Source organism: Narcine bancroftii, chromosome 9, assembly GCF_036971445.1.
Source record: "Narcine bancroftii isolate sNarBan1 chromosome 9, sNarBan1.hap1, whole genome shotgun sequence".
NCBI lineage: Eukaryota > Metazoa > Chordata > Chondrichthyes > Torpediniformes > Narcinidae > Narcine > Narcine bancroftii.
The window spans coordinates 815,035-837,702 of record NC_091477.1 but is presented as its reverse complement, the minus strand read 5'-3'; the positions used below and the strand labels follow the sequence as shown (position 1 = coordinate 837,702).

General features: G+C 45.5%; 1 protein-coding gene and 1 long non-coding RNA gene across 5 annotated transcripts in view; one reads left to right on the top strand and one right to left on the bottom strand.

The window, feature by feature from the left end:
• The window catches only part of LOC138743103 (magnesium transporter NIPA2-like), a 20,485-nt gene extending 8,346 nt beyond the window's left edge, over window positions 1–12,139 (top strand). For all 3 annotated transcript variants that reach the window (XM_069897940.1, XM_069897939.1, XM_069897938.1), the window contains 3 exons: window positions 3,640–3,730; window positions 9,080–9,240; window positions 10,104–12,139. In XM_069897940.1, coding sequence (XP_069754041.1) covers window positions 3,640–3,730; window positions 9,080–9,240; window positions 10,104–10,720 — 869 coding nt within the window. In that variant the 3' untranslated portion in view covers window positions 10,721–12,139. The remainder of the gene's footprint in view (window positions 1–3,639; window positions 3,731–9,079; window positions 9,241–10,103) is intronic.
• LOC138743105 (uncharacterized) lies at window positions 9,643–22,662 on the bottom strand. Of its 2 annotated transcripts, none has more exons than XR_011344658.1 (2): window positions 22,450–22,662; window positions 9,643–10,282 (listed from the first exon to the last, which is right to left on the bottom strand). It is a non-coding gene; the product is annotated as an uncharacterized lncRNA (long non-coding RNA). The 2 variants fall into 2 exon arrangements; XR_011344659.1 differs by having other exon boundaries at window positions 9,643–10,238.
• Window positions 22,663–22,668: the final 6 nt, after the last annotated feature.

The following is a 22,668-nucleotide window of genomic DNA, read 5'->3' as shown; positions in this document are numbered from 1 at the left end:
AAACAATTACTTCATCAGCTGTAAAACACCTTGGGTCAGGACAGTATGACTTCAATAAAACCTGTCTGTGCTTGTGAGGTGTTCATAATATTCAAACACTTTCAATGAATAGGGGAGAGAAGGAAGAAACACAGTTTCAGGCTGGTGAACAGAGAAGTAATTTGTGTTATTATGCAGTGTGCTCTGGTGGATGATAAAGAGGAACTTCAGTGCTCAAAGCAATAACTCCAGCAGGGCCTGGAGCAGGGGCATTGGTGAGCTTCTCCTGTGCTGGATGACACTAGGTGCTTTCAAGCTGCCTTGTAAAATGGGGTGAACTGGGTAATTTGCCTGGTTATTGCCCCATTCACAAAGCAGCTTGAAAGGATCCGACCCAGTCAGCAGGCTCCAAAATCAACCAGGTCCCTGCCCAACCTTGGAGGTAGTCAGGGAACCCAGTTAAACTTATCTAGGTCTCATCCATCGGCGGCTTGAAAACGAAAATGGCCAACCAGTTACTCCTGTGACGTCAGCACTTGCATGCTGGCATCAGAGGGAAACCCCAGCTGAAGTGTCTGCTGAGATTGGGGGAGAGAGGGATTGCTGCCATGTGAGTGGGGGGTGGCAGAGGGGTCAACAGCTACGAGGGTGGGGGAGAAGCGTGATTGACGGTGGGGGGGGGAGACAACTGACAGCTGATGGGGGGGACAGGGAAGACTGACAACTGATAGTTTGCATGATACGTCACATCAGGATCCCTGGAGAGCTATCCAGGTGTTGCAGCATAAAAACGTCTACTGATTGTCTGATGCCTACAATGAGACCAGTCACCTGGATCTCCTGCAGAAGCCAGACTGCCACAACTTGCCACTTTAACACTCAAGTTCCCATTCTCTGACCTCAAACATGTGCTCTCTTCCCTTGTTAATGTGGAGGAAAAGGACTTGCTCAGCACTTTTTGCAATGATGTAAGATAATTGTCTGCCCTGATCTAACCCCAAAACAACTTGTATGTTTTGGATTTTCTCTTAGTTTGACTGAAATAATTTGATTATCTCTCTCTTCCCTGGCCACATTCAATTCAACATTTCTACTTGAAGCTGTTTTTGCTGACCAGATATTCTTTATTTTGTGACTTAATTCAGAGTGATGTTCCTTTGACAGGGTTAATCTAGATTCCAGATTAGAAGACAAAGGAAAATAGGCATTCACCCCCTCGAGTCTGCACCAACACTTAATCCTGAGCAATCCATTTTCCCACTCAGCTCCACTGCCCAACCTTCACCCCGTAACTTTTGATGTCCTGGCTAATCAAGGACCAATCAATCTCTACCTTAAATACACCCAATAGATCTGGCCTGCACAACAAACAGCCTGTGGCAACAAATTCCACAGATTTGCCACCCTCTGGCTGAAGAACTTCCTCGGCATCTCTGTTCTAAGCGGCTGAGGGACTGTCTCACAAACTATTTTTTTGGAGCAACACACAATCGGCAGGACGACCTCTGCTGTTGAAAGCATCAGGAGGATGTTTCAGGTTGGACCCCTTCAAGACCCTAAACTCTTGAAACTCACTGTCTCCAAACTATTCCTCCCTGGAATGTGGATCATTAATTCACATTATTAATAGGGACAATGGATAGAGAGGAATTAGTCTTGCTTCTTGGAGAGTGGGGGACATGTTGAGGAATGAAATGAGGAAAGTCACCTTCTCTGAGGTGGGTAGAAATTGCAGTTCAATTAACTTTGTGAACCAAAAGCAATAAGAGCTGTGGGTGATGAAGATAACGGCGATGGGCTGTCCATCAGGAGCTGAGTGAAGGAGACAAATGTTCAACATTTTCTTCACGATGAGCTGAAACACTGCTTTCTCTGGTATGTCTGTGATTGGTTTCACTGGTTGTGTCAGGCTTGGATGAAGTTTTTAGGAGACAGATTTCCATGCACCAAATGCATCCAGAGCAGCTAATCTCAACAGGGGCCACAGCATATTTTAAAGGCCGGGGTGGTGGGGAGTTGGGTGGGGGGGGGTCGTCATCAGCAAAAGTAGTAAGTAGGAGAGAAAAATGGAAGAAACCAAAACTTAACTGCTTCACAGAGAAGGAGGCCCATAAACTTTGAGCAGAGTCCTAAGGGGGCTATAGCCATAGAAGGTTGAGAATGGATAGTCCAGAGGTCTGGGGGGAGGTGAGAATAGAGTTTTGAAACCGAATCAGTTGTGATCCTATTGAATGTAGAGCAAGCATTAAGGGCTCAATGGCCTTGAGTACTGATGCTTGTTACCTGTGTTTTATCTCAGTACACCTTGGTTGTAGATCAATGCCCTTCACTACCCAATATGTGCACAATGCCATGGTCAATTGGACAAGGCTCAAAAGCAGGCACTTTTACAGACAGGTCCCTGGGTCAACTCCAGGAATCCTGGGGTAACTCTGGAAGCCATGTGAGATTTTCACTTTTTTGGATCTCTCACTGATTTATTCCACAATCTCCTCAATCTAAATGATCCCTGGTATGAAATATAAAGTGTTTACGATCACTACTCTGAAGACAAAGTCTTGGAGAACAGGTTCAGCTTTATTTCGAGTCTGCAGAGTCTGGTGTCCCTGGTCTGGAGACACACTTGAGGTTCAGAATCATCACTCCTTTGTACAGTCCCGCTCTCAACATCATTCCACCTTCATTTACTCTCTTCCAATCAGAATCTCAATACATTACAACCTTCTCCTTTTCCCTTCCATACTGCAGAAACCACAAAGTCCCTCCCTCATCATACATCGCATGTTATGCTAATTAGTCCATCCCCTCCTTAGGGGCGTCTAAGTTAATATTCATATCTTTATTAAGCAAGCGCAGTAGTGGCCATGGGTACCTTTGGTCACCGTGCCAGTCCGAACCAGATTTCTGCATCCTTGAGGCTTCTGATAAGAAGGCGCCCACTAGCTCGTACGATCTACTCTCAAGCTCTAATCTACATACTTTGCATTCCATCACTTTTCACAGAATGGTGCGAGTTTAATCACACTGGAGAGATGGGTGGTAGGATTCGCTTGGAATGCCTCTTGGTCACTGGCAGCAGGACACCATTGATCAGGACAGGGTGGGCCAGGCCACATGGATCATTAATGAAAAGAAACCAAATCAGACTTTACACACGGACAGGAGAAGGTCACTCAACAGCTGAAACTTGGCAATTTTCACCAAAATTTAAACTGATGGGTGATATAATTGTACCCATCTCTCAACCTCCAAATATTATATGTGAAGGATATTTTTGCTTATAAAGCAATTTAATTTTTATTAAGTGTGCCAAAGATATGGATGTTTTAGTATAGGTGATGAGTGTTTTAGGGTCATGAACATGTGACAGTACCAGCGGCTGGGTGCTCTGCCATGATTGACTGACCTCCTGACTCTAAGAAGCTTTTCTACGGTCTTGACAGGACACAGGACTGGACTCTTCACCTGTTTGGATGAGTGCAGTTCTAATGTCATGTGAGATGTCCGGGAAATGCCTGAGGAAGGTGGTTCACCACCTCATGGGAAATGAGGGTGAGAAACGAATACTGGATGTATCAGTGTCCTCCGCACCTCTGACTCCTCTTTAAAAACTGCAAGCTCCAGATAATAAATTCTGCTCCAATCTGCTGTCTCTTTCAGTGGGTGTTGGAGAGGTGATGAACTTTGCTGCGTACGCCTTTGCTCCTGCAACAGTTGTCACTCCACTTGGAGCCCTGAGTGTCCTCATCAGGTACTGAAACATGGAACGTATTGCCTGGTTTCTCAGATCCCCGCTTCCTGACAGACAATCCCTCTCCGTGTCACCCCTTCCTGGGACAATCTCCTCCCCCACGTAACCACGTTCTCTTCTTTGTCTGTTCTGAAAGCACAGTGTATTAGGTTGCTTGCCTTGCCAGCCAGGAAGCTCTAGCACCTCACACAGAGAGTCACTCTACTTGGTAGCTTTCTACATAATGGTGCCAATGTTTGATTGATGACACTTCTACTGGAGTCCAGGGAAAGGGCACTATGTAAAAAAAAAAGGGTCCTCTTGGGCGATCAGGAGAATTTAAAAAGATTTGTACATATTAAGAGCAAGATAGGAACTAGGTAGTGAGTTAATACTTTTCAGGATCTGTGTGGTCTTCAAGTGTCAAATCATTTATGATAGATTAGGTCTGAAATTAATATTTCTCTTCTGTTTTACTTTGGAGAAGGATGCAGAAGCCTAGCAATACATGGAAGAGACCAGTGATGTCTTGACATGATGAAGGTTGTTTTGGAGGTTGAAATCCATAAGGATGGATAAATCCCTGACCAGATGCATTCTGGAACATTGTAGGAAGCAAGGGTAGAAATTTCTGGGGGCCTTGTAGAGATGTTGGTATGTTTGTTAGCCACAAGGAGGAACTGGAAGCCTTGTGCCATTATTTAAGAAGAACAAACTGGGAAACTGGAGGTCAATGAACCAAACCTCTGATTGGAAAGTTACTGCAATGAACTCTGAGGGTTGGACTTGTTTGCATTTGGAAAGGCAAGCTCTGGTGAGGGGGTCCAGTGATCATAATGCCATCAGCTTCAATGTCATTATGGAAAGAGAGAAATCAGGGCCAAGGATTGAGGTTTTTGATTGGGGAAAAGCTAGATTTGAGGAGATGCGAAAGGACTTGCAGGGTGTGCATTGGGACAATTTGTTTTTTGGGCAGGATGTAGTAGAGAGATGGAAGTCTTTTAAAGATCAGATTTTGAGAGTGCAAAAGCTTTATGTTCCTGTTAGGTTAAAAGGAGGGGCAAAAGGTTTGAGAGAGCCGTGGTTTTCAAGGAATATTGGAAACTTGGTTCGAAGAAAAAGGGAGGCGTACATTAGATATAAGAAGCATGGAGTTAAGGAGATGTTTGAAAGATACATTGAATGTAAGAGGAATCTTAAGAGAGGAATTAGGAAAGCTAAAAGAAGGTACGAGAAAACTATGGCAAGCAGGGTGAAAACTAATCCAAAAGAGTTCTACAAATATGTTAATGGTAAGAGGAAAGCTAGAGACAAAATTGGTCCCTTAGAAAATCAGAGCGGAAAACTGTGTGTGGAGCCTAGAGAAATGGGGGAGATATTGAACAGTTTCTTTTCTTCGGTATTCACTAAGGAGAAGGATATTGGGAGATGTGAGATAAAAAAAGCAAATTGGTTAAATATGGGGAATATAGAGATTACAAAAGGTGTAGTTTTAAGGCTTTTGAAGAATATAAAGGTGGATAAGTCTCCGGGACCAGACGGGATCTTCCCCAGGACATTGAGAGAAGTGAAGGAGGAAATAGCAGAGGCTCTGGCGGTAATTTTCCAAATGTCATTAGATATGGAGATAGTGCCGGAGGATTGGCGCATTGCGCATGTGGTTCCGTTATTTAAAAAGGGTTCAAGGAGGAAGGCTGGCAACTATCGGCCTGTAAGTTTGACGTCTGTGGTAGGTAAATTAATGGAGAAAATTCTTAGAGATAGTACTTATAAACATCTGGATAGACAGGGTCTGATCAGGAGCACTCAACATGGATTTGTGGGAGGAAGGTCATGTTTGACCAATCTGATTGAATTTTTTGAAGAGGTGACTAGGAATGTGGATGAGGGTAGCGCAGTGGATGTTGTCTATATGGCCTTCGATAAGGTACCACATGGAAGGTTAGTTAGGAAGGTGCAGTCTTTAGGTATAAATTTTAAGATAGTCAAATGGATTGAACATTGGCTGAAAGGGAGAGGCTAGAGAGTGGTAGTGGATAATTGTCTGTCAGGTTGGAGGCCGGTGACCAGTGGTGTGCCTCAAGGATCTGTATTGGGCCCATTGTTGTTCGTTATATACATTAATGATCTAGATGATGGGGTGGTGAATTGGATTAGTAAATATGCAGACGATACTAAGATAGGTGGAATAGTGGATAATGAAGAAGGTTTTCAAGGATTGCAGAGGGATTTGGGCTGCTTAGAAAAGTGGGCTGAAAAATGGCAGATGGAATTTAATGCTGATAAGTGTGAGGTGCTTCATTTTGGTAAGAAGAATCAGAATAGGACATACGTGGTAAATGGGAGAGCATTGAGGAATACAGAAGAGCAGAAAGATTTAGGAGTGACGGTACATCGTTCCCTGAAGGTAGAAACTCACGTGAATAGGGTGGTGAAGAAGGCTTTTAGTATGCTGGCCTTTATCAATCATTGCATGGAATATAGGAGTTGGGAGGTGATGTTGAGATTGTATAAGACGTTGGTGCGGCCTAATTTGGAGTTCTGTGTGCAGTTCTGGTCGCCTAATTTTCGGAAGGATATAAACAGAGTGGAGAGAGTGCAGAGAAGGTTTACCAGAATGTTACCTGGGTTTAAGCATCTAGAGTATAGGGAGAGATTGGACAGATTAGGTCTTTATTCTTTGGAGCATAGAAGGTTGAGAGGGGATTTGATAGAAGTATTTAAGATTATGAAAGGGATAAACAGAGTGGATGTGGATAGACTATTTCCGTTAAGAGGAGGAAAGATTAAAACAAGAGGACATGAGTTAAGAATTAAGGGGCAGAGGTTTAGAGGTAACATGAGGGGGAACTTCTTGACTCAGAGAGTGGTAGCCGTGTGGAATGAGCTTCCGGGAGAAATAGTGGCGGCGGAGTCAATTGTATTATTTAAGAAAAGGTTGGACAGGTATATGGATGAGAAGAAGATGGAGGGTTATGGGCATTGTGCAGGGAGGTGGGACTAGAAAGGGGTGTTTGGTTCAGTGCGGACTAGAAGGGCCTAATGTTTCCGTGCTGTAATTGTTATGTTATTGTCAGCATGACTGTGGGTGGGAGATCAGATTTGAGTTTTTGGAGGAGTTAAGCAAGGTGATTGAGAAATGGGTAGATTTTCAGAAGCCTTTTCACAAGATCCTGCATGGTAGATTTGTCCAGTATGTTAGAATATTTGCGATCCAAGGCAAGCAAATTAGACATAAAATTGGCTTGACAGTAGAAGACAGAGGGAAGAGAATATTAATTGCATGATTAGTGTTTGCAGATTATACTAAAACTGGTGGTGTATAGGGCAGCAACAGTCAAAGGTTCTAGATCAAATGGAAAAGTTTGATGGAATATAACACTGACAAGTGCAAAGTGATGCTTTTGGGAAGTTAAATCAGGGCAGGACATGCAGGGAACAGCAGGGCGCTGGGAAGTCTTGTGGAACAGAGTCCTTGGGGTACAGGTACATAGTTTCCTAAAAATGGAAACATGGGTAGACAGGATGGTAAAGGCGTAAGGTATTGCATGATGTGGCTGAGGTAATTGGTGCAGGAATAAGGATGTCGTGTTCTTCTTTGGCTTGGCTTCGCGGACGAAGATTAATGGAGGGGTAATGTCCACGTCAGCTGCAGGCTCGTTTGTGGCTGACAAGTCCGATGCGGGACAGGCAGACACGGTTGCAGTGGTTGCAAGGGAAAATTGGTTGGTTGGGGTTGGGTGTTGGGTTTTCCTCCTTTGTCTTTTGTCAGTGAAGTGGGCTCTGTGGTCTTCTTCAAAGGAGGTTGCTGCCCGCCGAACGGTGAGGCGCCAAGATGCATGGTTTGAGGCAATATCAGCCCACTGGCGGTGGTCAATGTGGCAGGCACCAAGAGATTTCTTTAGGCAGACCTTGTACCTCTTCTTTGGTGTCCTGTTGCTAAGTGAGATTGGATGACCAGTTGGATCTTCAGCAGCATGGATTCGATGCTGTCGGCCTCTGCCATCTCGAGTACTTCGATGTTGGTGATGAAGTCGCTCCAATGAATGTTGAGGATAGAGCGGAGACAACACTGGTGGAAGCGTTCTAGGAGCTGTAATTGGTGCAGGAACAAGGATGTCGTGTTACGGTTGTATAAATAATTGGTTAGGTTGCACTTGGAATATGGTAGTTCTGGATGGCATGCTGTAGGAAAGATAGAGCGGCTGTGGGAAAAATTAATAGGAATGTTGCCTGGATAGGAAGTCTTGAGTTACAAGGAGAGACTCTAGGCTGGGACTTTTTCCCAGAGGGAAGGAGACTGAGGGGTGAGGTTTATAAGATCATGAGGGGCATGGATAAAGTAAATGGTCATTGTCTTGACCCCAGAAAAGGGGAGTCTAAAACTATAGAACATACATTGAAGGTGAGAAGGGAAAGATTTAAAATTGACTCAATGGGCAACATTTTCAGAGTGGTGAACATGTGGAGAGAGCTTCCAGAAGAAGTGCTTGATATGAGGACAAATTACAAAGTTTAAAACACATCTAGGTAGGTCCAAGGATGGGAAAGGTTCGGAGGGATAGGGGCCAAATGGGTCACGTGTAGGCAGACATTGTGATTGGCATGGATGAGATTGACTGAAGGGCCTATTTCAGTAACAATCTATTAATGCAAGTTTTTCTTGCAATAATTGTTGGCAGGATATTCCATCCAGGGAATGTCACATCCAAGAGAGATGTCTGCCTTTCACAGGCAGACGATGTTTGATAGGTGCCTGGCTGACATCTGAAATTGTAACTTTACCTCCTGCTTTGAAGCAATTGCTCATGACAAATTGTGCATTGACTGTTCCTGTTGCTAAGTGAGATTGGATGGAGAGGCCTGACCCTTCTACTTGCTGGGGTAGGTGGACACGTGATGTGGAGTGGCTGCAGCAACAGAGCACAGTTACACTATGGGTACTGCTGCTGCCTCACAGCTGTGGTGACCTGGTGGAGCTGCGTGTGTGAATGCAGGTTGCATATTCTCATGACTAACTGGATTTCTCCTGGGTGCTCTGGTTTCCTCCCACATCTCAAAGCTGTGTGGGTCAGTAGGATAGAGTCCCTTGTGCCTCAGTGAGGTGTGGAATCTTGGCGGGACTAGAGGAAGAAAAAAAATGAAATGTGCTGGATTGGTATAAGTGGATGCAATGGTGGGCACAGACTTGGTGGGCTGGGACTTAGGGTTGAAAGGGGCAGGAGGAATCACCAGTGGGTAGAGCTGACTCTGGAGGATGGTTTGATTATTTCCCTCCAGTTTCATCTCCACTGCAACACGTTGGACTGATTGATGTTTGTTCACAAAGCTCAGCCTATTCTTTTCCTCCTTTCTCCTCCCCCAATGCAGTGCCATACTGTCTTCCTATCTCCTGCAGGAACGCCTCAACCTGTTGGGGAAGCTGGGCTGTGTTATCTGCATTCTAGGATCAACCATAATGGTGATCCATGCTCCACAAGAGGAGGAGGTTAAAACCCTGGAAGAAATGGCACAGAAGCTTAAAGACCCAGGTCAGTTCGGGGACAGAATGCTGTGTCATTTACTTTGAAAATGTTCATCTTAAGGATGTGGTTTTATTCGGCCTCACTGTTGTAGCTTGTCCAATCTTCTCTACCTGAGCAAGCTCCCGAAACTGATGGGAGCAATTTCAAAGTTCAAATTCAGACAACATACAACCCTGAGATTCTATTTCCTGTGGACTAGGCAGAATTTTTACTTATTGGTGGTGCAAAAACCCATACTCAAGAAAAGATATGAATACAAAAGAGAGAAATGTAACAAACTGTGCAATTCAAAAAAATTCACCAATCAATAATGTACAAAGTAAGAATCTATAAACTTCAATTTGAGTGTTATGTTGGGCAGTTGTGAGTCTCACTCTAGTGTGGATCTGGAGTTGCAGAACAGACAGATTTCTCCCTGCAAAGGGATTTATTGAACCAATTGCATTTTATAACAAATATGACAACTTTGCTGTCTATGACAATGAAACAAATTTTTAAACCAAGATGATAAGAAAACTGAATTTGGATAATCAGGCTATGTAGTGGGACCAGAGTGGAACAAGAAAGTCTGCAGATCCTGGGTCATGTGCAGTACACAACTGTGCTGGAGAAATAGGATCTGAGCTCACTTTCCTGGATAATTCAACTAATAATTATATGACTTTAACCACACCCAAAATGGACACCAGTCCTAATCTGCCTGTTGCACATTCTGCAGTGCCGAAAGGTGAAGATTCATTCCTGCAGATCTGGGCTCAATGAGCAGAAGCAGAGGAACTCCTGGTCAGGTTTCAAGGGAGGTTGGGTGCATAGAATGTGAAGGCTCTTACCGGAAAGATTGAAAAGTGTTTTAAACATTTGTTTTGCAGGGTTTCTGGTGTTTGCATGCCTCCTACTGATTGCAGTGCTCCTCCTCATCTTCTACGCTGCCCCCAGGCAGGGACATACCAACGTCCTGGTCTACATTTCCATCTGCTCCCTCATTGGTGCCTTCTCTGTGTCCTCTGTGAAGGGGATCGACATTGCCATCAGAGGGTGTTTGGCCAACCTGCCAGTGTACAAGCACCCATTAATGTGGATTCTTATCCTCTCCCTGCTGGTCTCCATCATCACCCAGGTCAACTACCTGAACAAATCCCTGGACGTTTTCAACACATCAGTGGTCTACCCCATTTATTATGTGTTCTTCACTTCTGTGGTGATCACCACTTCTGTAATCCTCTTCAAAGAGTGGTACAGCATGTCTGCAGTGGACATTGTGGGCACCATTACTGGCTTTGGAACCATTGTTCTTGGAGTCTTCATGCTTCATGTCTTTAAAGACCTGAACTTCAGTCTCAACAGCTTGCCGCAGGCCCTCAAAGTTCAGCAAGGGGTGTGTGTGACTCCCATGCTAAACCTGGATGACAAACATATTCTTATAGAAAGCACGGACAATACAGTGTTCACTGAGGATACGTCAAAGGTCTTTGTAATATATGGCTGAGGGGTTTGGGTTCAAATTAAATTTAAAAGCCTTTAAATTGAAATTATGAAAGGCTTGAGAGGACTAGGAAACTATTTAAGGATTTGATACAGCAACTCTTTGTGTGAAAAAGCAGGATTATTCCCTGTGCTGAAAAGCATGGGATTTTACTGGTGAAACATCAAATGATAGAGAAGCCCACAGGATCTCATTGAGAATCTAGACTGCAGTTAAATGTGCAGATTGGAAGTGGCTGATCGCAATCAGACCATATCTGACCCAATATTCCCTTCTCCATGGATTCACATCAACTGCACAAAGGTAGAATCCATGTTGAATGGGTTTTCCATGAGCTTAATACTGATGTTTTAGTTGTGATCAGCCCTTCTCTGGGCAGAACTATCAGCTTGTATCAGGTGATTATTTCATGTAGTCAGCCCTGTAACACTAAACTTTGTAACCCAACAGTCCTGGGTGAAACTTGCCCCTCTGCACAGCACACAATTTCTCAGAAGCACTACAGACTGAGCCCACTTACACAAAGTGTCCACGCCCTCCTACTCTTCAGAGTTAGTCATTGGTGATGGAAGCTCATCCCATTGTAGGGTTTAGGGTTTGTTTCAAACCATGGGGATATGGGGAGAGTTGAGGGGATGTGGGGAGAATGAGCTCCAGGGAAAATTAAAGGGAGCAAGGAATTGCTCTGTGTCCTGTCAATGCTTTGATGGATTGCTTTCCATATTGTAAGGAAATAGGGAAAACATAGGTGGATGAATTAGTATTGATCCATCTAAACTTGGCTCTGGGTATTAGTCCTGGTACTTTGAATATTCCTTCTTGTTTTGTGAGCTGTCACTCCTGATTCTGTGGGGCTCTGGGTCTTGCTCCTGTTTCTGATTGTTACTCTTGGTTTTGAGGGTTACTCCTGGTTCAGTTCAGGTTCTGTGTGTTACTCCTGGTTCTGTGAGGCTTTGGCTTTGGTCCTTCTGCTGCAAGACTCTACCAGTTTTGACAAGTGGATCTATATCTGGGTAAAGATCTGGAGAGGTGTTTATTTCAAGCAGGTGCAATCACATTGATGGATGCCACCAGATTGGAATAATATTCATTGGAATAATCCAGTTTGTATTTTTCTATTTTAAATGTATTTTTGTAATATCTTGACAGGATTGTTTTTTTGTGAAAATTAATTCCTGGCTCTGTTAACGCATTATAATGCCTTCAGTGGTGAGTCCATTTAACAGGCGAGAATGTACAGGCCAAATGCAAGCAAATGGAACTACTCCAGAATGCCAACTTGGTTGGTATGCACGGGCTGGGCCGAACTGCCTGTTCTGTGTTGTATGTCTCTCAGCAAGTTACAAATGGAGTAGCAACAATGAATATCTCTGATGTGATGTGATTAAAATGCTAACAATGAACTTGTTAACTTAAGAAGAATCAATTTGGGTTTTGCAGTTCATGTCTTCCAGGTATTTGAACCTTGTCCTATGTTGATGTAGGGGTGGTGGATTTAGCACAAGTCCACATGCTCTGCTAATACCTGATACACAAGTAAACAGCAGTTGTCTGTGGTACTGAATGTAGCCAAATATCCAGCTGCTGTTCCCAGTCTGGTGTCAGATTGAGGGTAGATAGGGAAGATTTGGGTCAGTGGGATTGGGCATAATTGGTTGTGATGGGATGTGAACAAAGGGAGAGGGTTTGGAGATTTGGGGAGAAAGTAGGTCAGTGGATGTGGGCGATGTGGATTGGTGGGGTTGAGGATATGTGAAGGCAGGTCAGTGGGATTGGAGATTTGGGAAAAGAGGTGAGTGGGTTATGGATTTTAATCAGTGGAGGTGGGGATGAGAGTGGTGTGAAAAAGCACACAAATGCTGGAGAAACTTAGTAGGATTACTGAGGGGAGTGCATACAGAAAATTATGTCTGCCATGGCAGGCTCTATCTGGTTCAGGCTTGGCAAGCAATCGTCTCTTGCTAGCCCAAGGCTGCTGACAACTGGCCTCTTGAAACCAAGGATTTGGTCCAATTCGTGGAGGTGTAATGGTGAATAGGCCTCCTGAAAGATCTTAAGTGCAAATGGCTTCAGGATTGAGGACTAGGGGTTGGATACCTTGAGCTTAGGCTCACCACTGAACAACATGGGTTGTTGGTGGCTACAATGTCAGGAAGTAATGAGATCCATGGACACTCGATGGACATAGGAAAGATTTTTGTTGATATGAGGTCCATATTATTAATTGAATCTTATGATATAGGTCTGTTCATGTGCAATGTGGTGTTTATGACTTGCTCCACTACTAAACATGCACGTTTTTCCTGTCTATCCCTGCGGTGTAGCAGTACTTTGTGTAGCCCTGTGGGAGTTTGAGCAGCAGTGTCAACGCACAACAAACAAGGATCTACACATTGAATCTCCATGGAGCAAAGTGATTATATTGTTTCCAACCATACAAGAAGATACACACAGTTCAGCACAAAGTGCTGATTCTGCAAGCAGTCTCTACCAACTATTTGTCAGAATTTTTAAACATCTTATTTGCTCACTTGATTGTTTAACAGTGGCTGGCCACTTAGCTACTGTCAGTTTCTCTGCCTTCACATTTTTCAGGTAACGTGACACTGATGGGGCACCTGTGTTCCTTTTTAGTGGAACCCACTGTTTGGATATCCTGCACTAAACAAAGAAACAAACTGCTGGAGGAACTCGGTAGCTCAGGCAGTGTCGGCCCTGATGCAAGGTCTCGGCCCAAAACATCATCTGTCTGTCTGCCTCCACAGATGTTGCTTGGTCCGTGGCATCCTTCCAGTGGTTTTCTTTTGCTCCAGATTCCAATATCTGCAATGTTTGGAGCCTCAACACACTATGTACTGTTCAAACGTGGTTCCTACTGCACATTCTACCAGGTACACCAGTCATTTATCGCCCAAGCTCCTGATCTCTTACTGCCCCAAGGTGTTACAGATCTCCCAGTTATAGGCTTGAAAAGATTCAGCAACCTACTTGAACTTGATGCTGAATAATTTCAAAACCATGTCATAGGAGAATAAGTACACTATTCTGCCCATCAAGTCTGCCATTTAATCATGAACTTGTGGCGGTTTATCACAAGGCAGGCAAACCAGCCCCGTTTGTAAACTATGCGGCGGGGCAGCTGGCCAAAATGGCGCCGTCGGAGGTTTCCCTTTCAGCTCGGGGCTCTGAAACCCATGCTTGGGGACCACGTGACGCCCGGATGACATCAGCGCCCTCCAGCGCGGTTCTCAGACAGGTCCGGACTGGGAGTATAAGTGCAGCCCAGTAGCCTGCAATAAACTAGTCTGCTCACTGAGCTCAACCCGTTTGGTTGCGTGTGTTAATTGCAGGAGCAGTGTATCCACTGCTACAATTGGTGACCCCGACTGGTTGAAACGTCTTTGAACCCATCATGAGCAAGCCTGGGATCAGTGCTATAGCCGTGAAACTGCCTGAATTCGGGGTTCAGGAGCCGGAGACCTGGTTCATCCACGCGGAGGCCCAGTTTCACCTCCATCAGATTTTGTCTGACACGACCAAATTCTACCATGTGGTCGCTGCCCTGGACCAGGCCACAGGCAGACACGTGCTGCACCTTGTTCAGCACCCACCCGCCAAGGACAAGTATGAGACCATCAAGCAAGTGCTTACCAGGTCCCTCGGACTATCCAGACACCAGCGTGCCACTCAGATGCTGTACCTCGATGCCCTGGGGGACAGGTCCCTGATGGACAATAAGCGTGTGCTCATGGGTGAGGACATCAACTGCCCACTTTTCAAGTGCATCTTCCTCGAACATATGCTCGGGGACATCCACCCGCTGCTGGTTCAGGAGAGCTTCACTGACCCGAGGAAGGTCTCCCAGAAGGCCCAAGATCTATGGCTTGCACGATTCTTGGAAGGATCAGTGGTCCAGCAGGTCACGAGGCACGGACACAACCATGCCAAGCCCGCCCCTAGCGCTGCGATAGAGCACCCAGCCCCTGCAAGGACCCCCAAGAGCATAACCAAGGTCACAGCATTCGCTTCAGGCCACTGCTTCTACCAACAGCGCTGGGTAGCCATGGCTTGGAAGTGTCGTCAGCCCTGCTCGTTCCAGGGAAATGACCAGCTGGCCGCTGTTAATGGCTGCAGCAGCTGGCCAAGGACACAGCCTTCTCTACCTGCGGGACTCAGTCTGTGGCCGCCGGTTCCTCGTTGACACTGGAGCCCAGATCAGCGTCATACCGGCCACGGCCATCAAATCCAGGAACCGATTTCGTAGACCTCCCCTCCGTGCGGCCAACACAATGGCAATCCGGGCATATGAAACAAGACAGTCCACTTCCAGATCGGCCAACAGAATTTCGCGTGGAGGTTCACCATCTCATTCCTCCCAACTGCCATCCTGGGTGCAGACTTCCTCCTCGCACACGGGCTTCTGGTGGACATTTAGACAATAGGAGCTGGAGTAGGCCCTTCGGCCCGTCGAGCCAGCACCGCCATTTTACAGATCATGGCTGATCACTACCATCAGTACCCCTTTCCAGCCTTTAGGTGCCTGGTGGATGCCCGTACCTTCCATGCCGTTGGCCTTGACGCCTCCTGCTCAGAGCAACCACAGATTGCCATGATCAGCACGTCCAGAGATGAGTTCCAGCAGATCCTGGTTGAGTTCCCGACACTCCTCAAGCCACAGTTCTCCGCTGCCTCGCCACGCCATGGGGTGTTCCACCATATCCCGACCCAGGGCCCACCGGTTCACGCATGGCACGCTGGCTCCCACCTGACAAGCTCCAGGTAGTGAAGGAAGAGTGTTCGCACCTGTTGGACCTGGGGATCATTCGGCAGTCCGACAGCCCATGAGTCTCACCGCTCCACCTGGTCCCGAAAGCCTCCGGCGGCTGGCGTCCCTGCAGAGATTATCGATGTCTGATCAAGGCAACCGTTCCTGACCATTACCCCATCCCTCACATCCAGGACTTTACAGCCAAGCTGCATGGTGTGAGGGCTTTCTCCAAGGTTGACCTGGTGTGCGGATATCACCAGATCCTGGTGCACCCTGAGGACATACCCAAGACGGCCATCATCACCCCTTTTGGCCTGTTCGAATTCCTGCACATGGCGTTCGGGCTCAAGAACGCCGCTCAGACCTTCCAGCGCCTCATGGACTCTGTGGGGAGGGATTTGGATTTGGTCTTTATTTGGACCGGGCGCAACACAAGGCCCACCTATGTGCCCTTTTCTCCCGGCTGGCCGACTTTGGCCTTACCATCAACCCGGCCAAGTGCCAGTTCGGGAAAGAGTCCATGCAGTTCCTGGGCCATAACATCATGGCTGAAGGAGCCATGCCCGCCGCTGCGAAGGTTGCCGCCATCAGGGAGTTCTCACGCCCGAACAGCCTCAAGGGGCTGCAGGAGTTCATGGGTATGGTCAACTTTTATAACCGCTTCATCCCGGGAGCTGCACGCATCATGTAGCCACTGTTCGCCCTCATCACAGCCAAACACAAGAGGCTCGCTTTTAACCCAGAAGCCTGTACTGCATTCGAGGCCACCAAGGTCGCCCTCGCGAAAGCCGCCATGCTCACCCACCCGCACACCGACCTGCACATGGCACTCTTTGTCGTTGCCTCTACTGCAGCCGTCAGTGTCGTCCTGGAGCAACAGGTGAATGGACATTGGAAGCCGCTGGCAGTCTTCAGCCGCCTGCCGAAACGCAAGTATAGTGCCTTTGAACGCGGGTTAATGGGTGCGGCATTTCCGCTATTTTTTGGAGGGGAGGACTTTTAACATCTTCACCAACCACAAACCCCTCACCCAGGTGCTCACGATGGCAAAGGATCCCTGGTCGGCCTGCCAGGAGCATCACCTCTCCTTCGTGTCGGAGTTTACCACCGACATTCGGCACAAGGCGGGAAAGGACAATGTGGTTGCCGATGTACTCTTGCGACCGGCCATTTGCACGCTGATGCCCGGCATCGACTTTGACCAGCTCGCCTGGGACCAGGAAGCTGATGAGGAGATGAGGGTCTTCAAGATCGCCATCACCAGCCTATGGTTCTGAGACCTCCTGACTCTGAGTGGTGAAGGCACTATTCTGTACGATATCTCCTTGGGCACCCTACGGCCAGTGCTTTCGCAGAAATGGCGCAGGCAGGTCTTCCGTTACATCCACAACCTTTCACATCCGTCCATCAGGTCCAATGTCCGGATAATGGCAGAACGTTTTGTATGGCATGGGCTGCGGAAGCATATCACTGGGGGGGGGGGGGGGCAGAACATGCACCCATTGCCAGACATCCAAGGTGCACAGGCACACCAGGGCGCCCGTACAGGAGTTTGAGCATGTCCGGGAACGGTTCAGCCACATTCACGTGGACATCTTTGGGCCCTTACCTGTTTCCCAGGGCAACTATTACCTGTTTCCCAGGGCAACTATTACCTGTTTCCCAGGGCAACTATTACCTGTTTACGGTGGTGGACCGCACCACTCGCTGGCCCGAGTCAATCCCGATGCCAGACTCCTCCACCGACTCCTGCTCCTGAGCCCTGTTGCATGGTTGGGTCGCCCTGTTTGGTGTCCCAGCTCAACTCACCAGCGATTGGGTGCCCAGTTCACATCTGCACTTTGGGCACAGCTCGCCAACAGGTTGGGCGATACAGCTACACTGCACCACAGCCTACCACCCGCAGGCCAATGGACTGGTCGAATGTCTGCACTGCCACCTTAAGTTGGCACTCATGGCCCGCCTCACTGATCCCGAATGGACAGACGAACTGCCTTGGGTGTTCCTGGGCATCTGCTCCACTCCCAAGGAAGATCTGCAGGTGTCATCAGCTGAGCTGGTCTACGGTGCGCCACTGGCACTACCTGGTGAGTTTGTCAATGCACCTCACAATCCCCAGTGGTTGCCGCATGAACTACTTCCTCACCTCAGGGCATGTTTGGACTCCTTCGAACCCCCACCACTACCCAGGCATGGCACCCGCCCGACTCACATTCCTGGCGAGCTGGTTTCCACGGAGTTAGTTTTCGTTTGGTGGGGCCTGACCGTGGCACCTCTGCAGTGTCCGTATGAGGAGCCGTACAGGGTTATACAGCATTCCGGCTCGACGTTCATGCTGAACTTGGGCGCCAGACATGAGCTGTTTACTATGGACAGGCTGAAGCCAGCGCACGTCGATCCCACTGAGCCCATAGTCGTTGCCCAGCCCAAGAAGCGAGGCCGTCTGGCAAAAAAGGACATTGGCACCGGTTCTGTGGAGGGGGGGGGGCTGTGTGGCGGCTCACCACAAGGCAGGTGAACTGGCCCCACTTGTAAGCCACATGGCGGGGCAGCCGGCCAAAATGGCACAGTTGGGGGTTTCCCTTCCTTCCAGCTCGGGGCTCAGAAACCTGCGCTTGGGGACTACGTGACGCCCGGATAACGTCAGTGCCCTCCAGGGCGGTTCTCAGCCAGGTCTGGGCTGGGAGTACAAGTGCAGCCCAGCAGCCTGCAATAAACTAGTCTGCTCACCAAGCTCAACCCGTCTGGTTGTGTGTGTTATTGCAGGTTGCCGCTACAAACTGATCCATTTCCTCACTGCCTGGCCTTCTCCCCGTAACCTTTGATGCTCGGGCTAATCAAGAACCTATCAATCTCTACCTTAAATAAACCCAATGACCCAGCCTCCACAACCACCTGTGGCAACAAATTCCACAGATTCACCTCCCTCTGGCTAAATAAATTCCTCCAAATCTCTGTTAAGTAGATGTTTGAAGTGAGTAGAATTAAAAAGGAAAACCACAAGATGTTTCATCAAATGGATAGGGAAAAATGATAATTAAAGTGAAAGCAGGACCCATAACAAATCAAAATAATATCCCAACACTGTGGGTGAAGATCTGCATTTGGTTATAAATGAATACTTTTTATGTTGTGGATGCGGGCCAGTGAAGTATGAAGTATTGAAATTATAAAGATAAGAGAGAAATACTATGTGAAAGGATTTAGTGTCTTTAAAAGTGAAGAAATCACCAAGGTCATCTAAAATGCACCAGGCTCTTGCATAATGGGAGGAGGTAATCCAGACATAGTGCTCAGTTGCTGAAGGGTGTAATGCCCTCAATGGAACAAGCTCTTTGGCCTAACTCACCCAAGCTGACCAAGTTGTCCACCTAAGTTAGTGCCATATCCCTTTAAACCTTTCCAAACCATAGCCTGCCTTACTGTCTTTTCAATATTAGAATGTCCCCACTTCTACCACTTTCTCTGGCAGTTTGTCCCATCGCCCCTCCACCCTCTGAAAAAGTTCATCAGTCCTGGTGAAGAGCTTTGGCCTGAAACAGTCTCTCACGGATGCTGCTCGATTGCTGAGTTCATCCAGCAGAGCATGCTTGGCTTCAGATTCCAGTGTCTGCAATCTCTTATAGTGCTTTATGTATCCAATTGGCCAGATCACTCTGGATCCTATGAGATCTGACCTGCCATGAGGGATGTTGTCAAAGGCCTTGCTAACGTCTATGTAGACAGACCATGTCCACCACCCGAGTCTCTGGTGTAAACAGGGTAAACCTCACTTCCCAGCATTGAATTTAGCAATTTTTCAAAACACTTAATCCATTACAGACTCTCATTTTAATCTTTTCTTTCCATTGACCACATTCTAAAACCTTGTGCCATTAGCAACTTGGATCTATGCAGTTCTCCAGTGTTAACCAACTCATTGATGAATATAGTAGACTGGCTCCAACCAAAGTTCCTGAACATAGATGAGAACATTATAGCACAGCGGCCCAAAATGTTGTGCTGACCTATATAAACCTACTCAACAATATTAACCTTCCCAATCTCACACTCATACTCTTTATTATTCTTGCATCCATGTACCTGTCAAAGTTTTTTAAATCTACTTATGTGCCAGCCTCCACCACCACTCCCAGGCACCCACAACTCTATGTATATAAAAAAAACACCCCTGATATCTCCCCTAAAATTTCCTCCCTCACCTTTAACAGATATCCTCTGGAATGTGCTAGTGTTACTATGGAGATAAGGTGCTGGCTGTCGACCTCTCAATCTTGTAGACCTCTGTTAAGTCACGTCTCATCTGTCTGTTCCAAAGAGAAAAGCCTAGCTCTATTATCTTTACCTCATAAAACACATCCTCCAATCCAGGCAACATCCTGGTAAATCTCCTGTGCACCCTCTCCATACCTTCCACAACCTTCCTGTAATGAGGCAACTAGAACAGTACACAATATTCCAAGTGTGGTCTCACTAGAGATTTGTAGAGTTGCAACATGACCTCTTCACTCTTGAACTTAATCGCTTGACTAATGAAGGCCAGCACACCATACGCTTTCTTAACTACCCTATTAATCTCCTCAGCAACCTTGAGAGTTGTATGGATTTGGACCCACAGTTCCACACTTAAGAATCCTGCCATTAACCATGTATTCCACCTTCAAGTTCAACCTTCTAAAATACATCACTTCACACTTCTCCGGACTGAACACCATTTGCCGTTTCTCCTCCCAACCCGGCATCCTGTCTATATCTTGTGGTAAACTACGACAACATTATCCACAACATCTCCAACCTTCATGTCATCTTACTGACTCATACTTCCACAGCTTCATCCAGATGATTTATAAAAATCACAGTGCATTTGTCATTTCCTTTGAATAAGTGCTTGTCCATAGTTCAGAATCTTCTATCACTTTATCAAACTGCGCATAAGACCAATAATCTGCTTACAGTTCAGGATTTTACTGAATTATTAGTTTTTCATCCAACAAACTGCCTTTCCTTCATCAAACTTTCCTGGTACAAGCTGCTTCCTTCAGGTAATCTCAATTTGTTTCCCAATTTATTCTTTAAATAAGATTTCAATTGATGATATGCAAACATTGTAACATGGGTTATTCCATATTTGTACTTCAACAGTTCAAATGTTAATAAATTATTTCTCAAAAAACAATTTTTTTGATCCCTTTTCTCTCCCATTCTCTAAAGGAAAGGTTGTCTATTGTAAAAGGGATTAGCGGATTTTGCATCAATAGTAATTTTGGTATTTGATCATTTGTTTTTTTCCTTTCTAAGTGGATCTTCTTCCATATATTAAGTAAATGATGCAGTACTGGTGAGTTTTTATATTGCACCAGCTTTTCATCCCACTTATAAAGTATATGTTTTCCCCTATTTTATCTGGTTCTATCTTAGTCTAGTCTGATTTTTCCCTTGTCTGGTAAAAATCTGATAAATACCTTAATTGTGCTGCTCTATAATAATTTCTAAAATTTGGTAACTGCAAATCACCTTAGTTAAACCTCTCTGTTAATTTATCTAATGCTACCCTCAGTTTCCTCCCTTTCCACAAGAATTTCCTTATTATTCTCTTTTGTTCATTTAAAAAAAAATTCTGTTAAGGGAATTGGTAACATTTGAAATAATTATTGTATCCTTGGGAACATGTTGATTTTAATGCAGTTTACCCTCCCTATCAACGTTTGCAGTAATTCTTTCCAATGTTCTAAGTCTTCCTGCAATTTCTTTATTAGTGGCTTATAATTTAGTTTGTACAAGTGGCTTAAGTTATTATCTAACCTGATCCCTGGGTATTGGATTGCTTGTGCATGCCATTAAAATGGTGTTATCTTTTTAAATTCTGTATAATCCGTGTTACTTATTGGCATCACCACTTTTATTTGCATTGATCTTGTACCCTGATATTTCTCCATATTCCTTCAATTTCTAATGTAATTCTTTTATTGATATCTTTGGTTCTGTTAGGTATACTATGATGTCATCTTCAAATAAGCTGATTTTATACTCCTCCTTTATTTTTTATCCCTTTTATTTTTTTTTTTACAACTCCCCTTCCTTCCTTCCCTTTTCCCTCTTTAGTTCTTTACATATTCATTGTTTTTACATCTTTATAAATACTTTATCACCGTTCTTCATTCTTGTTGCATCTCTTCTGTCCTGCAAACGTTCTGCAAATTCTTGTGCTTCCTCCGGATCTGAGAACAATCTGTTTTGCTCCCCGGGTATAAATATTTTAAGCACGGCTGGAAGTCTTAACATGAATTTGTAACCTTTTTTCTATAAAATCATTTTCGCTGTATTAAATTCCTTCCTCCTCTTTAAGAGTTCAAATCTTAAGTCTGGGTAAAAAAAAAAATATTTTGACCCTTGTATTCCAATGGTTTATTATCTTCTCTAACTTTATTCCTTGCCCGCTCCAGTATATTTTCTCTTGTCGTGTATCTCAAAAATTTTACTAAGTTGGTTTTTGATGTGTCCTTGGTTTTGGAGCTAGTGCTCTGTGTGCCTTTTCTATTTCCATTTCTTCCTGCATTTCTGTCATTCCCAGGATCTTTGGGATCCATCCTTTTATAAATTCCTTCATGTCTGTGTCTTCTTCACCCTCCTTCAGGCCCACTATTTTTATGTTGTTTTGCCTACTATAATTTTCCAACATATCAATTTTCTGAGATAACAACTCTTGTGTCTCTTTAATTTTTTTGTCACTTTCTTCCAATTTTTCTCTTAAGTCATTTACTTTCATTTCTACAGCCGTTTCCCGCTCTTCCACATTCTCTACTCTTTTCCCTAATTGTCATGACCAGCTCTAAACTTGGCATTTTATCTTCTGCTCTTTTCATTTTCCTTTTAATTGCATTAAATTCTAATGATAACCATTCTTTTAATGATCTAATCTGTTCTTCAGCTAAAGCTTTATCTATATTCTGTTCATCAGTTTTACCTTCTATTTCTCTGTGAAGATCTTGGTCTTCTTCCTCTTCTTCTGTGTCTGTACCTGGGTTTGTGTCTCTGTCTTTTCTGTTTTTCCTGATAAGCTGCTTGTTTCTCTTTGTCGGACCTCCTCTTGCTTGGCCTCTTGCTGTTGGTCCACCCCTCCTGGGCTGCTCGTCTGTCGGTAATCCTCTTGGTCACTCCTACGTTTTTCTCCCTCGCCTGTTTA